The sequence below is a fragment of the Mustelus asterias genome, chromosome 19, assembly GCF_964213995.1.
Source record: "Mustelus asterias chromosome 19, sMusAst1.hap1.1, whole genome shotgun sequence".
In the NCBI taxonomy this organism is placed as follows: domain Eukaryota; kingdom Metazoa; phylum Chordata; class Chondrichthyes; order Carcharhiniformes; family Triakidae; genus Mustelus; species Mustelus asterias.
In genome coordinates this window covers 15,001-39,230 of record NC_135819.1, presented here as the reverse complement: position 1 = coordinate 39,230, position 24,230 = coordinate 15,001, and the positions used below count along the sequence as shown (strand labels likewise).

Below are 24,230 nucleotides of genomic sequence, written 5' to 3'. Positions count from 1 at the left end.
ACCTCTAGATCTTTCTGTTCTGTAACTCTCCCAATGCCCTACCAAAGATGTGCAGGTTAGGTGGATTGGCCATGTTAAATTGCCCCATAGTATCAGAAGAACTAGCTAGGGTAAATGACCTGTTGTGGGGGTAGGACCTGGGTGGGATTGTGGTCGGTGCAGACCCAATGGACCAAATGGCTGCCTTCTGCACTGTAGGATTCTATGATTAACTAAGTCCTGTCCCGATTCGATCTACCAAAATGCATCACCTCACGTTTATCTAAATTAAACGCCATCTGCCATTCATCGGCCCACTAGCTCAGTTGATCAGGCATTGCAATCCTGGATAACCTCCAGTGTCCACTATGCCACCAGTCTTGATGTCATCTGCAAACTTACTAACCATGCCCCATAAATTCATTAATATAAGTAACAAATGACAGTGGACCCAGCACCGATGCCTGACGCACACCACTGGTCACAGGCCTCCAGTTTGAAAAACAACCCTCGACAACCACCCTCTGTCTTCTGTCGTTAGGCTAATTTTGTATTCAATTGACTACCTCACCCTGGATCCCATGAGATTTAACCTTATGCTACAACCTACCATGTGGTGCCTTGTCAGAGGGCTTGCTTTCGCAGAGGGAGATGAACTTGTGGAACTCGCTGTCCCAAAGCACGGTGGAGCCTGAATCATTAAATGATTCTGAGAAGGAGATAAATATATTTCTGATATTAAAAAAAAGCAGGTTAAGGGGAAGATGCGGGGAGGTGGATTTGAAGCCAGGAAGAGATCAGCCATGATCTGATTGAATGGCGGAGCAGGCTCGAAGGGCTGGATTTGCCGACTTCTGCTCCTAATTGCTATGTTCCTATGTGAATGCTTGGCCCTCAAGCTGATGATTTCCTCGAGATTTCCGTGCCAGTGTTGGTGTTCTCTTGGGTAAGGTACAAGGTCATTAATTACTTGTGCACAAGGAGAACTCTCAATGGCCAACACGGGATGGCCGGAGCGGTTCTGAGGTTACAGAGAAACAGCTCTCAGTTATAGTCAATTACAGCCAATCAGGAACATCTTTCATTGACATACATATCCACCAATCATAGCATAGCCCTTTGCCCTTTCTTATCCAATAGAAAACCAATCCTTCATTAGCATCGTATGTCTCCATAAGTTGCTACTTGGTAATTGCTGTGGTAACTTGTTCTTTGTTTCCATCTGCTGTCCTGACCTGGATTGCAGTTTTTATGGAACAAGGTTTTAGTTATACTCACTTATTCTGCGTATGTCAGTGTTGGCCTGACTGAAGGCCTGACTGAAGGCCTGACTGAAGGCCTGACTGAAGGCCGTGTTTGGCTAATAATCATTTTCCATTACTTGACAGTTTTTTTTGACAATTATGGTACTTTAATTTTCACAACTGTTGTAACCTAACTTCCACACCAGCGGTGCTAGGACATGGCGTTTCGATGTAACTTTGCACGTTCTGGGTTTATTGTGCAGATTCGCGTCGATTCTGTTAATGTATTCAGATCGAACTATCCGGACAAATCACTGTTTTATCACTGTAGATATGGGATATGGAGAGCGAACAAGCACGTTCTGTGGTACACCGGAGTTCCTTGCTCCCGAGGTTCTGACTGACACGTCCTACACCCGGGCTGTGGATTGGTGGGGTCTTGGTGTCCTCATCTACGAGATGCTGGTGGGAGAGGTGAGTGATCGCTATTCCGTCAAACCCGTGTGGTTACATCCCTTGTGTGTTTCCTCTTTCTTAGGAAAAAGCTGTTCAGAATATGGGAACAGAAGGAGGTCACTAAGCAGCGGGTGGCCTCATTGATCTAGGGGTATGATCTTCGCTTTGGGTGTTCTAATCACAGAGTTTGTGAGAGGACCGAGATTCAAATCCCGGTCAAATCCTTTGCTGTTGTTTCCTGTGGGGGAGGCGGTGGCCGAGTGGTATTATCGCTGGAATGTTAATCCAGAAACTCAGCTAATGTTCTGAGGACCCGAGTTCGAATCCCGCCACGGCAGCTGGTGGAATTTGAATTCAATAAAAAGAATCTGGAATTAAGAATCTACTGATGACCATGAAACCATTGTCGGAAAAACCCATCTGGTTCACTAATGTCCTTTAGGGAAGGAAATCTGCCGTCCTTCCCGGTCTGGCCTACATGTGACTCCAGAGCCACAGCAATGTGGTTGACTCTCAACTTCCCACAGAAATGGTCTAACGAGTACTCAGTTAAAAGGCAACGAGGGATGGGCAATAAATGCTGGCCACCCAGTGACGCCCATGTCCCACGAATAAAAAAAAAGCCTATCCAAGAGATTGTGGCTGGTCTGGTACCAAACTCCATATCGCTGAATGCCTTTGAAGAGCAAAAATCATCTCAGTCTCTTGTTGAAAAGAATTGAGCCAACGTTATGTGAAATATGTGGAAGAGTGTTTCAAACCTGGTGTGGCACAGTAGTTGGCACTGCTGCCTCACAGCGCCAGGGACTTGGGTTCGATTCTTGGCTTGGGTCACTGTCTGTGTGGAGTCTGCACATTCTCCCCGTGTCTGCGTGGGTTTCCTCCGGGTGCTCCGGTTTCCTCCCACAGTCCAAAAGACGTGCTGGTTCGGTGCATTGAACTGAACAGGCGCCGGAGTGTGGCGACTAGGGGAATTTCACAGTAACTTCATTGCAGTGTTAATGTAAGCCTAATTTGTGACACTAATAAATAAACTTTTACTTACCCCTGTCACATATTTCACACCATACCTGCTCAACCAGCTGGCATCATTTCTCTTGAATCGGAGAAAATCGCGGCTGGGAAGGAGGTCAGTTCTTCGCTGAAACCTCCAAAACAAATTTATACTCTCTTTCTCTCTCTTCCCTAATAACCCTTTATCATCTGCGTTACAGACCTGATACACTGCAATGGTCTCCCCCTCAACCACTCCCCGTGGCAAAGCATTGATGCTCCCCACTATACTCTTTGCTCCTGACCTCTCATCACTAACTCCCTCACCAAAGGAATCGTCTTTCTCTATTGACTTTGGCATATTACCTCATCATTTTAACTCTTCATTGAATTTTCGGGTAGGCTTCTCTATCCCAGTGGGATCAGTCCCTGGATGGAGTATTGTGAGCAGTTTTGGGCCCCGTATCTAAGGAAGGATGTGCTGATCTTGGAAAGGGTCCGGAGGAGGTTCACCAGAATGATCTCTGGAATGAAGAGCTTGTCGTATGAGGAACGGTTGAGGACTCTGGGTCTGTACTCGTTGGAGTTTAGAAGGATGAGGGGGGGATCTTATTGAAACTTACAGGATACTGCGAGGCCTGGATAGAGTGGACGTGGAGAGGATGTTTCCATTAGTAGGCATTTTATTCATACGTTAGGAACAAAAGGGTTGTCAGGGAAAAAATCGGACCTCTCAGGGACAAAAGTGGGGAATTATGCTTGGAGCCCAAAGAAGTAGGGGAGATCCTAAATGAATACTTTGCGTCGGTATTCACAAAGGAGAGGGATGTGTTGACTGGGAGTGTCTCGGAGGGGAGTGTTGAACCGTTGGAGAAAATCTCCATTACAAAGGAGGAAGTGTTAGGTTTGTTAGAGAATATAAAGACTGACAAATCCCCAGGACCTGATGGAATCTATCCAAGGCTGCTCAGGGAGACGAGAGATGAAATCGCTGGGCCCCTGACGCAAATCTTTGTCTCGTCACTGGATGCAGGTGAGGTCCCAGAGGATTGGAGGATAGCTAATGTGGTCCCGTTATTTAAGAAGGGTAGGAAGGATAACCCGGGTAATTATAGGCCGGTGAGCTTGACGTCCGTGGTGGGGAAGTTGTTGGAGAAGATCCTTAGAGATAGGATGTATGCGCATTTAGAAAGGAATAAACTCATTAACGATAGTCAGCATGGTTTTGTGAGAGGGAGGTCATGCCTCACTAACCTGGTGGAGTTTTTTGAAGAAGTGACCAAAATGGTTGACGAGGGAAGGGCCGTGGATGTCGTCTATATGGACTTTAGTAAAGCGTTTGACAAAGTCCCTCATGGTAGGCTGGTGAAAAAGGTTGGATCTCATGGGATAAAGGGGGAGGTGGCTAGATGGGTGGAGAACTGGCTTGGTCACAGAAGACAGAGGGTGGTAGTGGAAGGGTCTTTTTCCGGCTGGAGGCCTGTGACTAGTGGTGTTCCGCAGGGCTCTGTATTGGGACCTCTGCTGTTTGTGATTTATATAAACGATCTGGAAGAAGGTGTAACTGGGGTGATCAGTAAGTTTGCGGACGACACAAAATTGGCAGGACTTGCAGATAGTGAGGAGCATTGTCAGAAGCTACAGAAGGATATAGATAGGCTGGAAATTTGGGCAAAGAAATGGCAGATGGAGTTCAATCCTGACAAATGCGAAGTGATGCATTTTGGTAGAAATAATGTAGGGAGGAGCTATACGATAAATGGCAGAACCATAAAGGGTGTCGATACGCAGAGGGACCTGGGTGTGCAAGTCCACAGATCCTTGAAAGTTTCGTCACAGGTGGAGAAGGTGGTGAAGAAGGCATATGGCATGCTTGCCTTTATAGGACGGGGCATAGAGTATAAAAGTTGGGGTCTGATGTGGCAGATGTATAGAACGTTGGTTCGGCCGCATTTGGAATGCTGTGCCCAGTTCTGGTCGCCACACTACCAGAAGGACGTGGAGGCTTTGGAGAGAGTACAGAGGAGGTTTACCAGGATGTTGCCTGGTATGGAGGGGCTTAGTTATGAGGAGAGATTGGGTAAACTGGGGTTGTTCTCCCTGGAAAGACGGAGGATGAGGGGAGACTTGATAGAGGTGTATAAAATTATGAAAGGCATAGATAGGGTAAACGGTGGGAAGCTTTTCCCCAGGTCGGTGGTGACGTTCACAAGGGGTCATAGGTTCAAGGTGAAGGGGGGGAGGTTTAACACAGATGTCAGAAGGACATATTTTACACAGAGGGTGGTGGGGGCCTGGAATGTGCTGCCAGGCAAGGTGGTGGAGGCGGACACACTGGGAACGTTTAAGACTTATCTAGATAGCCACATGAACGGAGTGGGAATGGAGGGATACAAAAGAATGGTCTAGTTTGGACCAGGGAGCGGCGCGGGCTTGGAGGGCCGAAGGGCCTGTTCCTGTGCTGTATTGTTCTTTGTTCTTTGTTTAGTAGGAAAAACTAGAACCAGAGGGCGCAACCTCAGGCTAAAGGGACGATCCTTTAAAACAGAGATGAGGAGGAATTTCTTCAGCCAGAGAGTGGTGAATCTGTGGAACTCTTTGCCGCAGAAGGCTGTGGAGGCCAGGTCATTGAGTGTCTTTAAGACATAGATAGGTTCTTGGTTAATAAGGGGTTATGGGGAAAAGGCAGGAGAATGGGGATGAGAAAAATATCAGCCAGGATTGAATGGCAGAGCAGACTCGATGGGCTGAGTGGCCTAATTCTGCTCCTATGTCTTATGATCTTATACAGTAAGAGTTTTAACAACACCAGGTTAAAGTCCAACAGGTGCCATTTGCTACCAAATAAACCTTTTGGACTTTAACCTGTTGTTGTTAAAACTCTTACTGTGTTTACCCCAGTCCAACGCCGGCATCTCCACATTATGGTCTTATAGCTAGTGCTACTGTTTCTCACCCTGGTACCACTCGAGTGGTTTCATGTCCTTTCCATAATATAACTTCAAAAATGTCTTGTACAGGTTTGACACTACCTCTTTGCTCTTGTACTCTGTAATATTCTTTTGGTCTAGTTATGGCTGGGCCTCCACTCATGCCTTGTATGTTTGAGCCTCTCCATCTCCATGATGCCATCGTGTTATCTGTGATCATACCACTGTCGATGGAATAGGAGTCAGTGTGTAAAATGGCTCTCGGAATCAAGCTTGGATTCAACATGAGCACAGAGCAAACAGTAGACCAGAGGTGAGCTCTCCCAATGCATAAGGTGGGCACTTCAAAATGATGTCTCACCAGGTCTCAGGCTCTGAGAACTTAACCCCTCCTCAACTGTGTCGCCAACAAAGCGCAATGATCTGCAACCAAAAATACCAAGCCAAGAACTCTACTCGCCAAGTTTCCATCATTGTTCATGTCAGTATGTTTAGTTTGCTCCAATTGAAAGCATGCGCTGGATTAAAAACAGCAAATGCTGGATAAACTCAGCCGGAGAGGAGGCGATGGCCTAGTGGTATTATCACTAGGCTATTAATCCAGAAGCTCAGCTAATGTTCTGGGGACCCGGGTTCAAATCCTGCCACGGCAGATGGTGAAATTTGAATTCAATAAAAAATATATCTGGAATTCAGAATCTGCTGATCATGAAACCATTGTTGATAGTTGGAAAAACCCATCTGGGTCACTAATGTCCCTTTAGGGAAGGGAATCTACCGTCCTTACCCGGTCTGGCCTACACGTGACTCCAGAGCCACAGCAATGTGGTTGACTCTCAACTGCTCTTGGGCAACTAGGGATGGGCAATAAATGCTGGCCAGCCAGCGACGCCCATGTCCCATGAATGAATTTAAGAAAAGGTCTGGCAGCAGCTGTGGAGTTAAGTGACATTATCATCTAACTCCACCTCTCCCTGCCTTCCCCACTCCCCCCATGGCCATCTCAACACCCTGGTTATTCAGTGAGGAGTAAATCCTCGTCACTCACTATCCTGAGAACGAAGCATAGCTCCTTCTGCAGCACCCTCACCTCTGGGTCAGAATGCCGTGGATGCAAGATTCACTCGGGGACAGAAATCAAGAGTATACGTGGCACTGAGGCAGGAACTGTGACCTGCATTTATATAGCACCTTTCATGGCAACAGTTCTCCCAAAGGTGTTTTCGGTCAATGGAGTACTTTGGAAGGACTGTCGCTGTTGTGATGTTGGGAGTGGAACTGCCAGTTTGAATGGAGGAGGCTCCTGCAGTGTAACTAGGATCAGATCTGCTTTGTGTGATGATGGATGAAGGATAAATATTGACCCAGAGATTGGAGCCAACTCCCCTAAATTCTCCTGCAGATCTTATACATCTACTCAAAAGGACAGGCAGGACCCTGGATTTAACATCGCATTCAAAAGACGTTACAGCCCCCCAGAATGCAGCCCTTTCCCACCCCTCCCAACCTGATGCAGCCTCTCCCCCTGGGTGCGGCACCCTTCCTGTCTCAGTGCCACATCTACTCTTGATATGTACTATGGCTTCATTCTCAGGACTGTAAGCGACCAGGATTTGGGGAGTTAGTAGTGAGTTACTCCTCACTGAATAACTAGCCTCTGACCGGGTTTTTGTAGCTGACCGGGTTTTTGTAGCCACCCAGATGTCTGGTCCAATGATGTTTCTGGCCATCAGTGCCCTCCAGGGTGTTGGGGTGGCGGTGGGGGGCGTGTGGGGGAGGCAGGGAGAGGTGGAGTTAGATGATGATGTCACTGAGTGCCAAAGGGGGATGGTTAAGTTCTTTCCTGTTTGAAAAGACCATTGTCTGGCACTTGTGTGGAGCAAATGCTTTTTGTTAGCTCTCAGCCCAAGCCTGGATATTGTCACGTACCAGAGAATTGTAGCTAAGAGGGGTTCTTACCTCTTGGCCATGGATCCGTCAGTGCTCCTCCAGTGGAGGTCCGATCGGTGATCCTGCTGACTACATCAGAATTGTTAAGTTCAAGAATTCGCCGACACCCCGTGGCCTGGTACAAGCGGACAAGTTTATTAGGGGTTCCTTCTCTGTTTTATATGATGTTACCAGTCTTCTATTGTTCTCTCTCTCACAGTCATTGTTATACATTATTTCGGAGAACACCCATTCACACTCATTGGTTAATGTAACACGTTTACAGAGGTGGACAGCACTAATTGGTTCTGACCTCTGATCATGCACTGCACACGAGTTAGTGGTCTCTGCTGAAGTTAGCTGATCGTACTGGTCTCAGTCTGTTGTAACAACATACCCCAGCACAAGTAAAACCTGAGACCTCAGCAGGATTTATCCCGTGAGCAAGTGTTGGTATCAATACACTGTAGAAAATGTTATAAAAATTATAAAGAAAAAATAAAATAAAGCAGTTGGCTTCCCACAAGTTGTACTGCAACGGCTTGACAAGGGGCATGACTCAATCTGGAGCCGAGCTCTTCTCAGTTCCACTGCTGGGATATTGGCAGGACCCCAGACTCTGCTCTGAATCCAGTGTCTTCACCCATTCTTTGATACCTCATGGCGTGAATTGAGTTTGCTGAAGCTGCCTTGTGATGATGGGGGACCCCAGAATGAGGCTGAGATGTATCATCCCTTTGGCACTTGTGGCGGAAGATTGATGTCGGGTTTCCCCATCGTTTCTCCACCTTTGTTCCTGAATGGGTGTACCTAGGATTACAGAGGAACATCAGGGATAGGCCCCATCAAACCATTCCTGTGGGATCATGGCTGATCTGTGACTTAACGTCTATTGCCACCTTTGCCTCATGTCGCGTATCCCCCGGCTCACAAAAACCGCACAATCTCCTGTGGGAAATTAACAGTTGACGTCACGTCAGCTGTCATCGTTGGAGGAGAATTCCAAACTTCTACCAGGCTTTGCAGGAAGTCCTGTTTTCCTAATATAACTCTTCAAAGGTCTGGCTGGCACTCATTTTCAAACTGTGCCCCCCGCAGCGCCTGGCCTACTCAGCGCCCGGCCTGACCCAGTGGCCAGCCTGCCTCCCCCTCTCCCCCCCCTCCAAGTGCCCGGTCTGCCATCCCCCTTGTGCCAGGACAGGACTTTGTCTCCACAAGCACTGTGTGGTGGTCACTCCTACCAATGCTGTCATGGACAGATGCATCTGCAGCCGGCAGATTGGTGAAGACAGGATCTAATAAGCTTTCCATTTGCCTTGGCCTAATCTGGTAGATATGTTTCATATCCAGCTCAGCCAATGAAGATGTGGGATATTGAACTCCCCTACCTGGAGTCCATTCTTTATCATCCTCAGTGCCTCTCCCAAGTGCCATTCAACATGGAGCAATACTGGTTCACCAGCTGAGGGAAGATGGGCAGTGGTAATTGTGAGCTTTTCTTGCCCGTCTTTGATTTGATGTCTTGAGACCCGTGGTGTGGAGGCAGATGCGATAATAAAGTTGAACTTTGCAAATGGGCCGGTTTAAGGGGGAATATTTGTCGGGCTGTGGGGGGGAAGGGCTGGAGAGTGAGGCTTTTCAGAAATCCCCGTGCAACGCTAGCATAGACACTAAGGGCAGAGTGGCCTCCTGCTGTTGGTAACAATTTGTGTTGTGTCCAGTACCGTCTTCTCAGAACACCCGAGCGATGGACAATAAATGTCGGCAGCAGAGCGCACGTTTGGAGAAAGTGGCCACCCTCAGTGCCGTACAAGTCAGGGCAGTAATGATGATAGGGAGAAAGTGATGCTATCTCACCCTCTCTGTCAGTCATACTCTCTCATGTCTGCATTCCTGTTGGTCCCTCACATTTCCATTGACACTTTGCAACTTGAACTCAACTTGAACTGGGTGGCACAGTGGTTAGCACTGCTGCCTCTCAGCGCCAGGAACCCGGGTTCGATTCCCGGCTTGGGTCACTGACTGTGTAGAGTCTGCACGTTCTCCTCGTGTCTGCATGGGTTTCCTCCGGGTGCTCCGGTTTCTTCCCACAGTCCGAAAGATGTGCTGGTTAGGGTGCATTGGCCATGCTAAATTCTCCCTCAGTGTACCCGAACAGGCGCCAGAGTGTGGCGACTAGGGGAATTTCACAGTAACTTCATTGCAGTGTTAATGTAAGCCTACTTGTGACACTAATAAATAAACTTTTAAAAAATCTTTACTTTTGAGTTTGGCTGGGAGCTCACTTGCTGCCCAGTACTTACACTGAAGTCTGTATCAGCAGATGGGGGCAGAGAGGTTTCTGCAGTGATTGAGACAGCTAATCCTTTTATACTTCATCGTGTTTGGACAGAGCTGAATTGGCTGCATTGTCAGATGTCCCTGGTGCTGGAATACTCAATAATAATTCAGATCAGTCAGCTGTTCTACTCAATATCAGCCTCATCACGGCGTTTTACTACACAGTAAAGACTATGCTTAAATTCAGTAACTCAAAGGCCCTTGCGTCTTGATTTGGGCACGGCAATTGAGTTCTCTCTGTTTGCTTTGCAGTCGCCGTTTCCTGGGGATGACGAGGAAGAAGTGTTTGACAGCATCGTCAATGACGAGGTTCGATACCCACGATTCCTGTCAACTGAAGCCATTGCCATCATGAGAAGGGTAAAGGATCATTTGATTTGATTTATTATTGTCACATGTATTAGCACACAGTGAAAAGTATTGTTCCTTACGCGCTATACCGACAGAGCATACCGGTCATAGAGAAGGAAACGAGAGAGTGCAGAATGTAGTGTTACAGTCATAGCTAGGGTGTAGAGAAAGATCAACTTAATGCAAGGTAGGTTCATTCAAAGGTCTGATGGCAGCAGGGAAGAAGCTGTTCTTGAGTCGCTTGCATAAGGTGAGCTCAGCAAGTGAATGGGGGGAGATGGAGGATGTGAGTTCAAGGGCAAGGACAGTGAAGAACGTAATGGGATGTTTGGATTGTGTAGACAAGGAAAGCAGTGACTATGGCGGCTACCTGGCTATTCTCTGTCTTAATGACAAAGACATCCATGTACTTCTTGCAACTGTTCTTCAGCTGCGAAATCCGATCTCCTGGAGATATGGTGGGAAAACTGATGCGCAACCTTTGAAAAGAAAAATGAGGGAAATGTGGGAATGAAAAAGGCATTCGGAAATACTTTTACGGGGAACGGGATGTGATCACATGGCAGCCGTCCTGTTGTGCAAAGGGGTGCAAAATGAGAGACACTAAACCAATCAACCAGAGTGTGTGGTAGAAAGGGATAGCCACAGTGGCCGAGAACCGAGTGGCTGGGAATTAAAGGGAACTGATTTACATCAAGGGCTGGTCTAGCATTAGTGTTCCAGTGGAGGTATTTGAGGGATAGCGGGCTGAAAGAGATGGTAGAGTGGAGAAGGAATGTTCCCTAGATAAGGATAAAGATTTTAAATTTGTAGTGGTTTGGTATTACAGGACTTGAGTATTTTTTTTAAAAAAGAGACATGCTGTCAAAGCTTTTTGTTTTGCACTCATCAGGTCAGATTCGTGAGAATGCCAAATCTAAAAGTAAGCAACAATTAGGAGAAGCGATCTGCACTCTTTCCTACTCTTCGTAGTATAAATTGTTTCTCCCTTTGAAATTTGACACTCCTGCATTTGTCCTGGTGAATGCACAAAGAGAAACTTTGACAGCTTGTCTCTTTTTTACAGCAAATCTAAATCTAATGTTCTGGGACTGCCAAGCCAGTAATAGAAGGAGTAATGGGTAGGCGGATTTTCTGTGGAGCAGTGTCTAGACAGTAGGATTTCATTTAAATCCGAGTTGACGGGTAGAGGATGGACAAAGCTGAATCTGGAATTGGCAACGGCAAGTGCAATGATTCCGAGTTCCTAATGGAATCATCTGGGAAAGATAGGGGATGGGGAAGGTAGAGAATTGTTTGAAAAAAAGACAAGCTTGTGATTATTAACTGTTAGTTTCAGATGGAGGAATGATGCAGCAGATTAGCTTTTACCTTCAGCTCCCAACATGGCAGAGGCAAAACTCCATATAAAATCCCCACAGCAACTGTTCCAGCTGTGCCCATTTATACTCTGAGGTTGAAACAATAGCCATTACCTGTCTTTAATAAGACAATGAGCTTCTCAATGCAATTGTCACAGCAGGCAATGCTGATTGACAAGGCTGTTGAAGCTTTTAGTCTTGTACTCATCAGGACAGATTCGCAAGAGTACCAAATCTCAAAGGAAGCAACAATTGATGCTGCATGCAAACCGATCGGCGCTCTTTCCTCATGCAGTACAAATGGTTTCTCCCCTTTGAAATTTGGCATTCTTGCCTCTGTCCTGATGCTTCAGCCTTGCCAGTGTTGAATTGGAGGACATTGTTAATCCAGGATTTGATGTAGAATACAGCTGAACAGCAGGGGGCAGCATGTGCGAGCATTGTGGGCTGGGAAATTGTCAACTTGTCGCACGGGTTCAGTGACCCAATGATGATAAAAATATTATTGCTGTCCAGTTGCTGCGGAGGAATCCCGAGCGTCGATTGGGCTCCAGTGAGCGGGATGCAGAAGAAGTAAAGAAGCAGCCATTCTTCAGGGTGAGTTACCCAATCAAGCTGAACCAGAGGCACTGGTCGCACTCGTGACTATTTCATTACATCTGTGTTAATGTTTATAATCTTCAAATTGACCAAGTTGGATTCATGTAAATGTCTTTTTTTCTCTCTCTCACCATGCAGCACGGTGGCACAGTGGTTAGCACTGCCACCTCACAGCATCAGGGACCTGGGTTCAATTCCAGCCTTGGGTCACTGTCTGTGTGGAGTCTGCACATTCTCCCCGTGTCTGCGTGGGTTTTCTCCGGGTGCTTCGGTTTCCTCCCACAGTCCAAAAGACGTGCTGGTTAGGGTGCGTTGGCCATGCTAAACTCTCCCTCAGTGTAACCCGAACAGGCACCGGAGTGTGGCGACTAGGGGATTTTCACAGTCACTTCATTGCAGCGTTAATGTAAAGGTTCCCCGACTGTCACCTGATCCACTTGACCCACGTTATTCGCCAGAACCGGATCCGGCACAGCCTCCTCCTTGACTGGGCTGGGAGCTTTCTGATCACAAACCAATCCCGACATGGAACGGCATCCAAGTAACTGTGGCTAGGTCAGAATACCTGACCTCCCTCCCTGTGTTACACAGACTATAGCAGACCAGGAAGGGAGCTCGCTGCCTCCTTCTGAAATGTTAGGGACAAGATCAGAAACTCCAAGGTACTTTGTGAAGTTAGCCTGGACCCCCAACTTTATTTGATTTTTGCATTAGTGCGAGCACAAGGTGTTTTACACCAGGTATGATTCAAGTGACGCACTAGGGAGCTTTTATCAAAGCAAGCTTTAATTAAGAATGCAGTTAGATTATAACAAAAAGAATTGGCCTAACTTTTACCAAATTTTACGCATGACGAAACATAATTCTTGACATCTCTATAGTGCCAATTTAAACAATATACCCATACATAAATCCTATTTTATAACCAATTAGCACCAAAAACAGATATGCTCACATGGATGCTAGATTTCCAGCCTTTTAACCCCTCTGGATAGATACAGAAAGACACCTGCCTTCAGACTCCTATACATCAGCTTCCAGAGAAAGATCTACCTTCAAGCAGCAGAACTTCAAAGAAAGAGACCTATTTTATGGCAGATCCCAGTCTCCAAATCCAGAGAGAGAAAGAGACAGGCAGTTCCCAAACGGCAACTGAGCTGGGATTCTCTCTGTGAGCCTAGCCCCGCCCAGTCACATGACTTTTCCTGTCCAAACCCGAATCAAGCCCCACTATAAAAAACCCCAGGGGAAACACTAAAATAACAACCCTGCATGAATCCAGATTAAAACAAACATTTTAGTAATTACGATTATTGATGTTGCTACAGTAGCAATGTGGGCTGCCCGGTATAGACAAAGCGGCACCAATAATTGCACAGGAAACGTGACACAAATGCATTTCTTAAAGGCACAGTATCATCACACACAGATAATTGGAAATTGGTAATAAATGTTAGTCTGGCCAATGACACTCACAACCCTCAGCCAAAGTCGCAACTCCTGTATTCAATGTTCTGACCAATGAAACCAAGCATTCTTCACCACTCTGTCCAACTGTGACTCCACTTCCAAGGAGCTATGAACATGTACCCCTAGATCTCTTTGTTTTGTAACTCTCCCCAATGCTCTGCCATTAACTGAGTAAGTCCTGCCCTGGTTCAATCTACCAAAAGGCATTACCCCGCATTTATCTAAATTAAACTCCATCTGCCATTCGTCAGCCCACTGGCCCAATTGATCAAGATCCTGTTGCAATCCTAGATAACCTTCTTTACTGTCCACTATGCCACCAATCTTGGTGTCATCTGCAAACTTACTAACCATGCCTCTTAAATTCCCATCCAAATCATTAATATAAATGACAAATAACAGTGGACCCAGCACCAATCCCTGAGGCACACCGCTGGTCACAGGCCTCCAGTTTGAAAAACAACCCTCTACAACCACCCTCTGTCTTCTGTCAAGAAGCCAATTTTGTATCCAATTTGCTACCTCACACTGGATCCCGTGAGATTTAACTTTATGCAACAACCTACCATGCGGTATCTTGTCAAAGACTTTGCTAAGCCAAGGCGGCACAGTGGTTAGTACTACTACTTCACAGTGCCAGGGACCCGCGTTCGATTCCCAGCTTGGGTCACTGTCTGTGTGGTGTTGCATATTCTCCCCGTGTCTGCGGGGGTTTCTCCCGGGTGCTCCGGTTTCCTCCCACAGTCCAAAGATGTGCGGGTTAGGTGGATTGGCCATGCTAAATTGCCCCTTAGTATCAGGGGGACTAGCTAGGGTAAATGCACAGGGTTATGGGGATAGGGCCTGGGTGGGATTGTGATCGATGCAGACTTGATGGGCCGAATGGCCTCCTTCTGTAGTGTAGGGATTCTATGATTCTTAAGTCCATGTAGACAACGTCGACTGCACTGCCCTCATCTACCTTCTTGGTTACCCTTTTAAAAAACTCAATTAAATTTGTGTGACATGATTTTCCACTCACAAAGCCATGCTGACTGTCCCTAATCAGTCCTTGCCTCTCTAAAGGCCTATAGATCCTCTGTCTCAGAATACTTCTAACAACTTACCCACTACAGATGTGAGGCTCACCAACCTGTAATTCCCAGGCTTTTCCTTGCAGCCCTTTTTAAACAAAGGCACAACATTTGCCACCCTCCAAACTTCAGACACCTCACCTGTGGCTGTCGATGATTCAAATATCTCTGCTAGGGGACCGCAATTTCCTCCCTAGCCTCCCACAATGTCCTGGGATACATTTCATCAGGCCCCGGAGATTTATCTCCCTTGATGCGCTTTAAGACTTCCAGCACCACCTCCTCTGTAATATGTACACTCCTTAAGACATCACTGTTTATTTCCCCAAGTTCCCTAACATCCATGTCTTTCTCAACAGTAAATACGGATGAGAAATATTCATTTAAGATCTCACCCATTTCTTGTGGATCCGCACATAGATTACTTTGTTGATCCTTAAGAGATCCTACTGTCTCCCTAGTTACTATTTTGCCCTTTATATATTTGTAGAAGCTCTTTGGATTCTCTTTTGTCTTATCTGCCAATCTTCTGTCCCCTTTTTGCCCTCCTGACTTCTCTCTTAACTCTACTCCGACACCCTCTATACTCTTCAAGGGATCGACTTGATCCCAGCTGGCTGTGCATGTCATATGCCTCCTCCTTCTTCTTGACCAGGGCCTCAATATCTTGATTCGTCCAGGGTTCCCTACTTCTGCCAGCCTTGCCCTTCACTCTAAGTGGAATGTGTTTACCCTGAACCCTGTTTAACACACTTTTGAAAGCCAACCACTTACCAGACGTCCCTTTCCCTACCAACAGTCTCCCACAATCAACTTTTGAAAGTTCCTGCCATCAAAATTGGCCTTGCCCCAATTTAGAATTTTAACTTTTGGGCCAGACCTATCATTCTCCATAGCTATCTTAAAACCAATAGAATTATGATCACTGGTCCCAAAGTGATCCCTCACTAGCACTTCTGTCACCTGCCCTTCCTTATTTCCCAAGAGGACGTCAAGTTTTGCCCCTTCTCTAGTCAGGCCATCCACATACTGAATGAGAAATTCCTCCTGAATACACTCAACAAATTTCTCTCCATCCAACCCTCTGATACTATGGCTGTCCCAGTCAATGTTGGGAAAATTAAAATCTCCGACTATTACCACCCTATTTTTCTTGGAGCTATCTGTAATCTCCTTACATATTTGCTCCTCAATTTCCCGCCGACTATTTGGAGGCCTATAGTACAACCCCATCAAAGTGATTTCCCCCTTCTTATTTCTCAGTTCTACCCATATAGACTCAGTGGCCGAAACCTCGGATATATCCCCTCTCAGTATGGCCGTGATGTTTTCCCCAATCAAAAGTGCAACTCCCCCTCCTCTCTTACCTCCTGTTTTATCTTTCCTATAGTATCTGTATCCTGGAACACTGAGCTGCCAGTCCTGTCCCTCCCTTAGCCATGTTTCAGTAATTGTTATAATATCCCAGTCCCACGTACCCATCCATGCCCTGAGTTCATCTGCCTTGCCCGTCAGGCCTCTTGCATTGAAATAAATGCAGTTTAATTTGGACTTCCCTTGTTCTCTGTCTTGCTTTTGCCTGATCTGTCTGGTACTAGGATTACTGACACTGCCTTCACTACTTAATGTGCTCTCTTTAACTTCCGTGCTGTTCTCAACCTTCTCTTCTGTCTCCCTCCTGCTTTGGGTCCCACCCCCCTGCCAAACTAGTTTAAACCCTCTCGAGTGGCTCCAGCAAATCCCCCTGCCAGGATATTAGTCTCTGTCCAGTTAAGGTGTAACCCGTCCCTCTTGAACACGTCACCCCCGTCTCAGAAGAGATGCCAATGATCCACAAATCTAAATCCCTGCCCGCTGTGGCACCGTGGCACAGTGGTTAGCACTGCTTCCTCACAGCGCCAGGGACCCGGGTTCGATTCCCGGCTTGGGTTACTGTTTGTGGGGAGTTTATACATTCTCCCCGTGTCTGCGTGGGTTTCCCCCGGGTGCTCCGGTTTCCTCCCACAGTCCGAAAGATGTGCTGGTTAGGGTGCATTGATCCGAACAGGCGCCGAAGTGTGGCGACTAAGGGAATTTCACAGTAACTTCATTACAGCGTTAATGTAAGCCTTACTTGTGACTAATGAATAAACTGCACCAGTTCTCAAGCCACGCATCCATTTGCTAAAGAAGCCTCCTTGATTCCAGATTGGGTGCAGGTGTTTAAAGCCTCTCCAGTGTCCAGGAATTTGCTGATTTAGCTCCGTTCGGTCCCCTTTCTCCAAACATTGCAAACTAACACTGATTTTGTTTCTTCCCAACCCTGCCTCTGATCCAGGATATCGATTGGCAAGCTTTGCTGGCAAAGAAAGTGAAGCCCCCCTTTGTGCCCACCATCAGCGGGCGAGAGGATGTCAGCAATTTTGACGAAGAGTTTACAGCCGAGCAGGCGACACTGACCCCCCCTCGGGAACCCCGGATTCTCACCCAGAAGGAGCAGATTATGTTCAAGGAGTTTGATTACGTCTCGCAGTACTGTTAATGTTCAGCGGCTGGCTCGGCTCAGCAATAAATCCAGTCACTGGTTTCATTTTTTTCGGAAAATGTCAAGTTCCACAAGCAGGCCCGAGTTTGTGGAACCCGTCTCTGAAATACGATGCAATTTCCTCTCTGCCTTTTTTTTTAAAAAAAAAGAAAAAAAAGCTTTTATTTATATATATATTTTTGACCAATCTTACCTTTTTTGTACTTTTAAAAAGCCTTACCGAATTAAGGTTCAGCGTCAAACTGAGCAGCTGTACTGAGGGCCACGGCCTTGGTCTGTGTCAGCTAAAACTTTCCCTCTGCTGTACCCGACTCTGGCTCTCTGTCCCCCCCCCCACCCCCCGCCCCACTCTCCACTGCCCATCCTGAAATCCGATGATACTCTGCTGTACTGAGGCACTCCCAGCCACATCAGGTCCTGGTGGTGGGGAGACTCGTGCTGGTTTCTGAGTCAGAGTGGGGAGTCTCAGACTGGCAGGCCACTCTGATCGTAATGGCCAGGCCGCGAGGGTGAGATGTTTCTGATCGGGGTTGGAGGGCAGGGCAGTCGCTGGGCTGTTTTATGTACATTTCCGGTGAGTGTGGAGTGAGATTCAGGAGCCTGCCACTGAAACATTTCCCGCTCGCTCATTTCGCTTTCGTACCTCTTATTTTCTGACAATTATTCAGATTGTCTGGAAATATCCACTCGGTGGATAATGTCGACAAAATGCACTGCCTGAACAGACCCTCGCTTCCCCTCTGACCCCCACAACAAAATACACCGCGCGCACACCCCCCCACTCCGCGTACACATGCACGTACACACACACCCACATCCCGCGCACAGACACACACACACATACAGACGCGCACACCTAGCGCGTACGTGCGTGCGCACACAGACGTGCGCGCAGATGCGCACACATCCACACACCCCTCACAACAAAATACAGCCCCCCCCTTACACACACCCCAAACACACACCCACATCGCCCCCACACACACACTTACACCCCCATGCACACCTACCAACCCCCCCCCCCTCCCCCGGGGTTTACAGTTGTGTGCTGATCGAGTGAGGGGTGTGTGTGCCCGGCAGCTCAGTCCTGCCCCCTGTGTCTACAGCTTCCCCATTCCCAACTCAGCCAGCTGCTCATTGTGAAACGGTTTACATTTTAAATTTCAAGCTTAAAGCGAAATGGCTACAGCTGGTAGCTCAGCACGGGGTAGGGGGGAGCTTTCTGCACTCAGATACTGTGCTGCGACCCAGTGATGCTGGGTGTTCAATGGGAGCGAGCCGGTTGGGTGGTGGGATTGACCAATTCTTTCTCTGTAGCCCCCCCCCCCCATAAACCCAGATGAGAGTTTCCTGTCAGGAAGGGGATCACCAATCCTGCCTTTGTGACCCAACCCCTTACACAGTTAAGTGGATGCCAGCAATGCCCACATCCCCAGGATGAATATACAGAAAGACAGCTGCCTGATTTGGAGTGGGATTTCCAGATGTCTTGTCTTGAAAGATGAAATGAAGTCTTGCTTCTCATTCCCGTTGCTCCTTAGGGATACTCCGGATTTCCCCTGGAATGCTGCTGCTGCTGTGACTCCGGGCGGATATTTTTTTTACAATCACTATTCCAGATGCTACTTTGAAATGAGCCAATCGGTGGTAGCTGGTGTATTTTGAAGGATTGCTTACCTCTTCCGTGATTCGTACGTGTGTTGTGACACTGCTCCCGACTCCGGCCGAGTCCTGTATCTTTCCAGTGAGTCTAAAGCCACATTGCTGTCCTTGCTAACTCCGCCATTGTAGACGGCCTGAATCTCTCACCGTAACGCATGCAACCCAAAGATGGGAAGCTTGGTTTGGAGCCAGGGCTAAATACGGAACGTGCTACTGAAATCCAGAAGGGCCAGTGAAGCTGTTACTATTATTCTTCACTCCAAGGGCTTCCTGTCCCATTAGCAACTTTGATTCTTAAGGAAACTTGACTATTTTTTTATTGATAGAAAGGTGTATTTTTTAAGAAAGGAAAGAATCTTATTGGTATAAATGACCTTTTTTCTTGTTTAATGTATCATTATCAGCGATGTTTGTCCTCTGAATAAGATGATTTAGCTTAGTGTGGACCCTACTGCCTGTTTGTTTCACTCTTCGCCGGAGACTGTCTCACTCATAATTCGATACTTATCGGGATTATTTCAATTAATTGCCTCTGCGTGAGCGTGTGTACCGCGAGTCTCGAACCTGTGTAAATGGGGTGTGTACCAGGAGTCTCAGGCACGTGTACACGGGTTATGTACTCGGAGTCTCGGTTCTGTGCACACGGAACATGTACTGGGAGACCCAGATGTGTGTGCATGGGGCGTGCACTGGAAGTGTTGAACATGTGTACACAGGCTATGTATCACAAGTCTCAGAGCTGTGCACATTAGCTGTACACTGCAGGTCTCGGATCTTTGTACACAGGCTGTGTACCACGAGTGTTGGACCTGTGCGTAAAGACTGTGTACCGCAAATTTCAGACCTGCGCACACAGGGTGTGTACCGGGAGTCTTGGACCTATCCACACAGCATGTGTACCGCGAGTCCCGGACCTGTCCACACAACGTGGATACTGCGAGTCCCGGACCTGTCCACACAGCGTGGATACTGCGAGTCCCGGACCTGTCCACACAGCGTGGATACTGCGAGTCCCGGACCTGTCCACACAGCATGTGTACCGCGAGTCCCGGACCTGTCCACACAGCGTGGATACCGTGAGTCCTGGACCTGTCCACACAGTGTGCGTACCGCGAGTCCCAGACCTGTCCACACAGAGTGTGTACCGGGAGTCTTGGACCTGTCCACACAGCATGTGTATCGCAAGTCCCGGACCTGTCCACACAGCATGTGTATCGCAAGTCCCGGACCTGTCCACACAGCATGTGTATCGCGAGTCCCAGACCTGTCCACACAGGGTGTGTATAGCGAGTCTCGCACCTGTGCACACAGCTTGTGTACTGCGAATCTCAGATCTGTGCATACAGCTTGTGTACCGTGAGTCTTAGACCTGTCCACACAGGCTGTGTACCGCGAGTCTCGGACCTGTGCACACAGTGTGCGTACCGGGGTATCCAGACCATGAGGTGCATGCTCGGACCTATTTTCTTCTAATTTAATTATTTTATGAACACCAGAGTCCACGCTCATCAGTTGTAACATCCGTAGAATCAGATCTTTAATGAAACACCACGTTACACAAGCTGGTATGTATAGGAATCTTCATTGAGCTGACAATTCTCTCTGCACTCTGGTGCACTACACTCCACATCCAGCAGTACTGCAATATACAAAGCTTTGTAATATACAAAGCTTTACTCAATGCTCATATACTGAATTGGGGCGGCACGGTAGCACAGTGGTTAGCACTGCTGCTTCACAGCTCCAGGGACCTGGGTTCGATTCCCCGGCTTGGGTCACTGTGTGGAGTTTGCACATTCTTCCTGTGTCTGCGTGGGTTTCCTCCGGGTGCTCCAGTTTCCTCCCACAGTCCAAAGATGTGCGGGTTAGGTTAATTGGCCATGCTAAATTGCCCCTTAGTGTCCCGGGATGCGTAGGTTAGAGGGCTTAGCGGGTAAATATGTGGGGATATGGGGATAGGGTCTGGGTGGGATTGTGGTCGGTGCAGGCTCGATGGGCCGAATGGCCGCTTTCTGCACTGTAGGGTTTCTATGATTCTATTTCTATGAATCTACCTCTGAACTCTGCAGATTCATTCACAACCCATCACCAAACACATGAAATTGACATCAGAAAACTATGAAAACAAGATGTGCTCAAAACATCTCAATCTTGTATTCTGTAACATAGAATCACTATGGTGCAGAAGGAGGCCATTCGGCCCATCGAGTCTGCACTGACCACAAACCCACCCAGGCCCTATCCCCATAACCCCATGCATTATCCATAGCTAGTTCCCCTGACATTAAGGGGTAATTTAGCATAGCCAATCCACCTAACCCCCACATCTTTTAGACTGTGGGAGGAAACTGGAGCACCCAGAGGAAACCCACGCAGACACGGTGTTGTAGGTAAATAATACCTCTGAGGCTAATCTGAGTCAAAATACATCAAGGTTTATTCTCACAAGCTTGCGGGAGAACTTGACTCCTGAAGGCGGAAGCCAAAGTTCTCTCTGAACACAGAAAAGTGGGGCCATTTATACAGCATGGCTCCCAGCACCAGTCACGACGCAAACACCAGATCAGTCATGACTCAGAATACATTTACAACTGCTGGTCACGAAGCAAGCTTCCAGACCAGTTACAAACTAAAAATACATTGGGTCACGAAGCAGGCTGTGGTTTCCTGTTCTTCCCGCGGTTTCCCTTTGAAGTTCCCGCCGCGCACTCAGCTGCCCCAGCGGGAGTTCCTCTTCAAACGGCCGACATCGCGCTCCACATCACGGAATCGCTTCCCTTCCGCAAACCACACACAAACTTGTAGGAAAGGTAAGACTTCACAAACACATTCACATTTGACTGTCTATCACTATAAAAATAAGAGTTTAAAGAATGAATAACTTGTATTAATGTCAGAAGCAGTATAAACAAGGGCATTAGCCATAATGAAGGGTTATGCTTGTGATACATTCTCAGTACAATGTTCAACCCTTTAGGTACAAAATACATTGAGTACAAAAAACATTAACCCTTTCCCTTCACACAGGGAGAACGTACAAACTCCACACAGACAGTGACCCGAGGCCGGAATTGAACCCAGCTTCCCTTGGGCTGCGAGGCAGCAGCGCTAACCACTGTGCCACCGTGCCGCCCATGTTTATATGGCCCACTTTAGCTTTTCCAGTCCCTATAAGCACAATGCTCAGACCTTTTGGCTTTGGGACTTTGACTGCACACTCCTGCTGGGAGGTTTCCTTTGGAATGTAGTCTACTGGAAGTATCGTTAGCTTCCCCAGGCAAGCCTGGGTATGGGTGGGATGGGGTGGGGTGTGGGAGGGGGTACAATTTGAACCCTGATCCATCGCTCCCCAATCAATGGGAATCATTGGACATGACAAACAAGTACCTGCTCTCAAACCCAACCCAACAACTGCACGTCTCTTCAATTCCTTAGCTGGGGCTTGCTTCAGAAAGAACCCTCTTCGACACAGAGCAATTGGAAATCCTCTTGTGCTGATCCCACAGAATGTCCAAAGCATTGCGCTACACGGGCAGTGTGAACCCATATCCCTCCCTTTCTCAATCCTTTCCACCAGGAGTTAGCTTTTGTAAGATTTCTGCGGGTATTTTAGCCCATTCAATATCATTATCACATTGTTATCTTTGGCACAACCCATTCACAGGGTGACAAAAATGATGAGTAACTGAATGGGAACAGACTCTTACCATCATGTTCCTCCTTTTTGACATCGCCATGACCCAGAATATCTACACACCCTACCCGAGGCTCCTCATCCACCAAGCAGATCCAATGGGATGAAGCAGCAGTATAATATGAAGGGTACCATTCTTAGCAGTGTAGAGGATCAGAAGGACCTTGGGGTCCGGGTCCATAGGACTCTTAAATCGGCCTCGCAGGTGGAGGATGCGGTCAAGAAGGCGTACGGCGTACTAGCCTTCATTAATCGAGGGATTGAGTTTAGGAGTCGGGAGGTAATGCTGCAGCTTTATAGGACCCTGGTTAGACCCCACTTGGAGTACTGCGCGCAGTTCTGGTCACCTCATTACAGGAAAGATGTTGAAGCCATTGAAAGGGTGCAGAGGAGATTTACAAGGATGTTGCCTGGATTGGGGGGCATGCCTTATGAGGATAGGTTGAGGGAGCTTGGTCTCTTCTCCCTGGAGAGACGAAGGATGAGAGGTGACCTGATAGAGGTTTACAAGATGTTGAGAGGTCTGGATAGTGTAGACTCTCAGAGGCTATTTCCAAGGGCTGAAATGGTTGCTACGAGAGGACACAGGTTTAAGGTGCTGGGGGGTAGGTACAGAGGAGATGTCAGGGGTAAGTTTTTCACTCAGAGGGTGGTGGGTGAGTGGAATCGGCTGACGTCGGTGGTGGTGGAGGCAAACTCGTTGGGGTCTTTTAAGAGACTTCTGGATGAGTACATGGGATTTAAAGGGATTGAGGGCTATAGATAGGCCTAGAGGTAGGGATATGATCGGCGCAACTTGTGGGCCGAAGGGCCTGTTTGTGCTGTGGCTTTCTATGTTCTATGTTCTAAGCCCTCCTCTTTGGTAGATCTCACCCATTTCCTCTGGTTTCATGCATAGATTCCCTCCACAATCCTTGAGTGGACCTCCCTTTCTCTGACTACCCTCTTGCTCTTTACATACAAAAAAAAGCCTTAGGATTTTCCTTAATCCTGTTTGCCAAGGACTTTTCATGACCCCTTTTAGCCCTCCTAACTCCTTAAGTTCCTTTCTGCATTCTTTATATTCTTCAAGGACTTCATCTGTCCTAAGTCTTTACGAATGCTTCCTTTTACTTTTTGACAAGGCACATAATATTCCTCGTTATCCAGGGTTCCCAATACTTGCCACACTTATCCTGTCCATCTCTCCACCAGCTTCACCCGCTGCCAATTAGATATTCCTCTCTCTCTCCACGTTAGGGTTAGGGGTTAGGGTTAGGGGTTAGGGATAGGGTTAGGGCTAGGGTTAGGGTTAGGGGGTAAGGGTTAGGGGGTTAGGGTTGGGGGGTTAGGGTGAGGGTTAGGGTGTTAGGGTTAGGGGGTTTAGGGTTAGGGTTAGGGTTAGGGGTTAGGGTTAGGGGTTAGGGTTAGGGTTAGGGGTTAGGGTTAGGGTTAGGGTAGGGTTAGGGTTAGGGTAGGGTTAGGTTAGGGTTAGGGTTAGGGGTTAGGGTTAGGGTCAGGGTCAGGGTCAGGGTCAGGGTTAGGGTTAGGGTCTACGTTAGGGTTAGGGTTAGGGTTAGGGTTACGTTAGGGTTACGGTTACGTTAGGGTTACGGTTACGGTTAGGGTTACGGTTACGGTTAGG

General features: G+C 47.6%; 1 protein-coding gene across 1 annotated transcript in view; it reads left to right on the top strand.

Annotated features, from left to right (window-relative positions):
* Positions 1 to 19,351, top strand: part of LOC144507664 (serine/threonine-protein kinase N2-like) — an 86,930-nt gene extending 67,579 nt beyond the window's left edge. Inside the window, exons 15-18 of the mRNA XM_078234821.1 lie at positions 1,555 to 1,697; positions 10,124 to 10,231; positions 12,100 to 12,180; positions 17,044 to 19,351. Coding sequence (XP_078090947.1) covers positions 1,555 to 1,697; positions 10,124 to 10,231; positions 12,100 to 12,180; positions 17,044 to 17,247 — 536 coding nt within the window. The 3' untranslated portion in view covers positions 17,248 to 19,351. The remainder of the gene's footprint in view (positions 1 to 1,554; positions 1,698 to 10,123; positions 10,232 to 12,099; positions 12,181 to 17,043) is intronic.
* Positions 19,352 to 24,230: the final 4,879 nt, after the last annotated feature.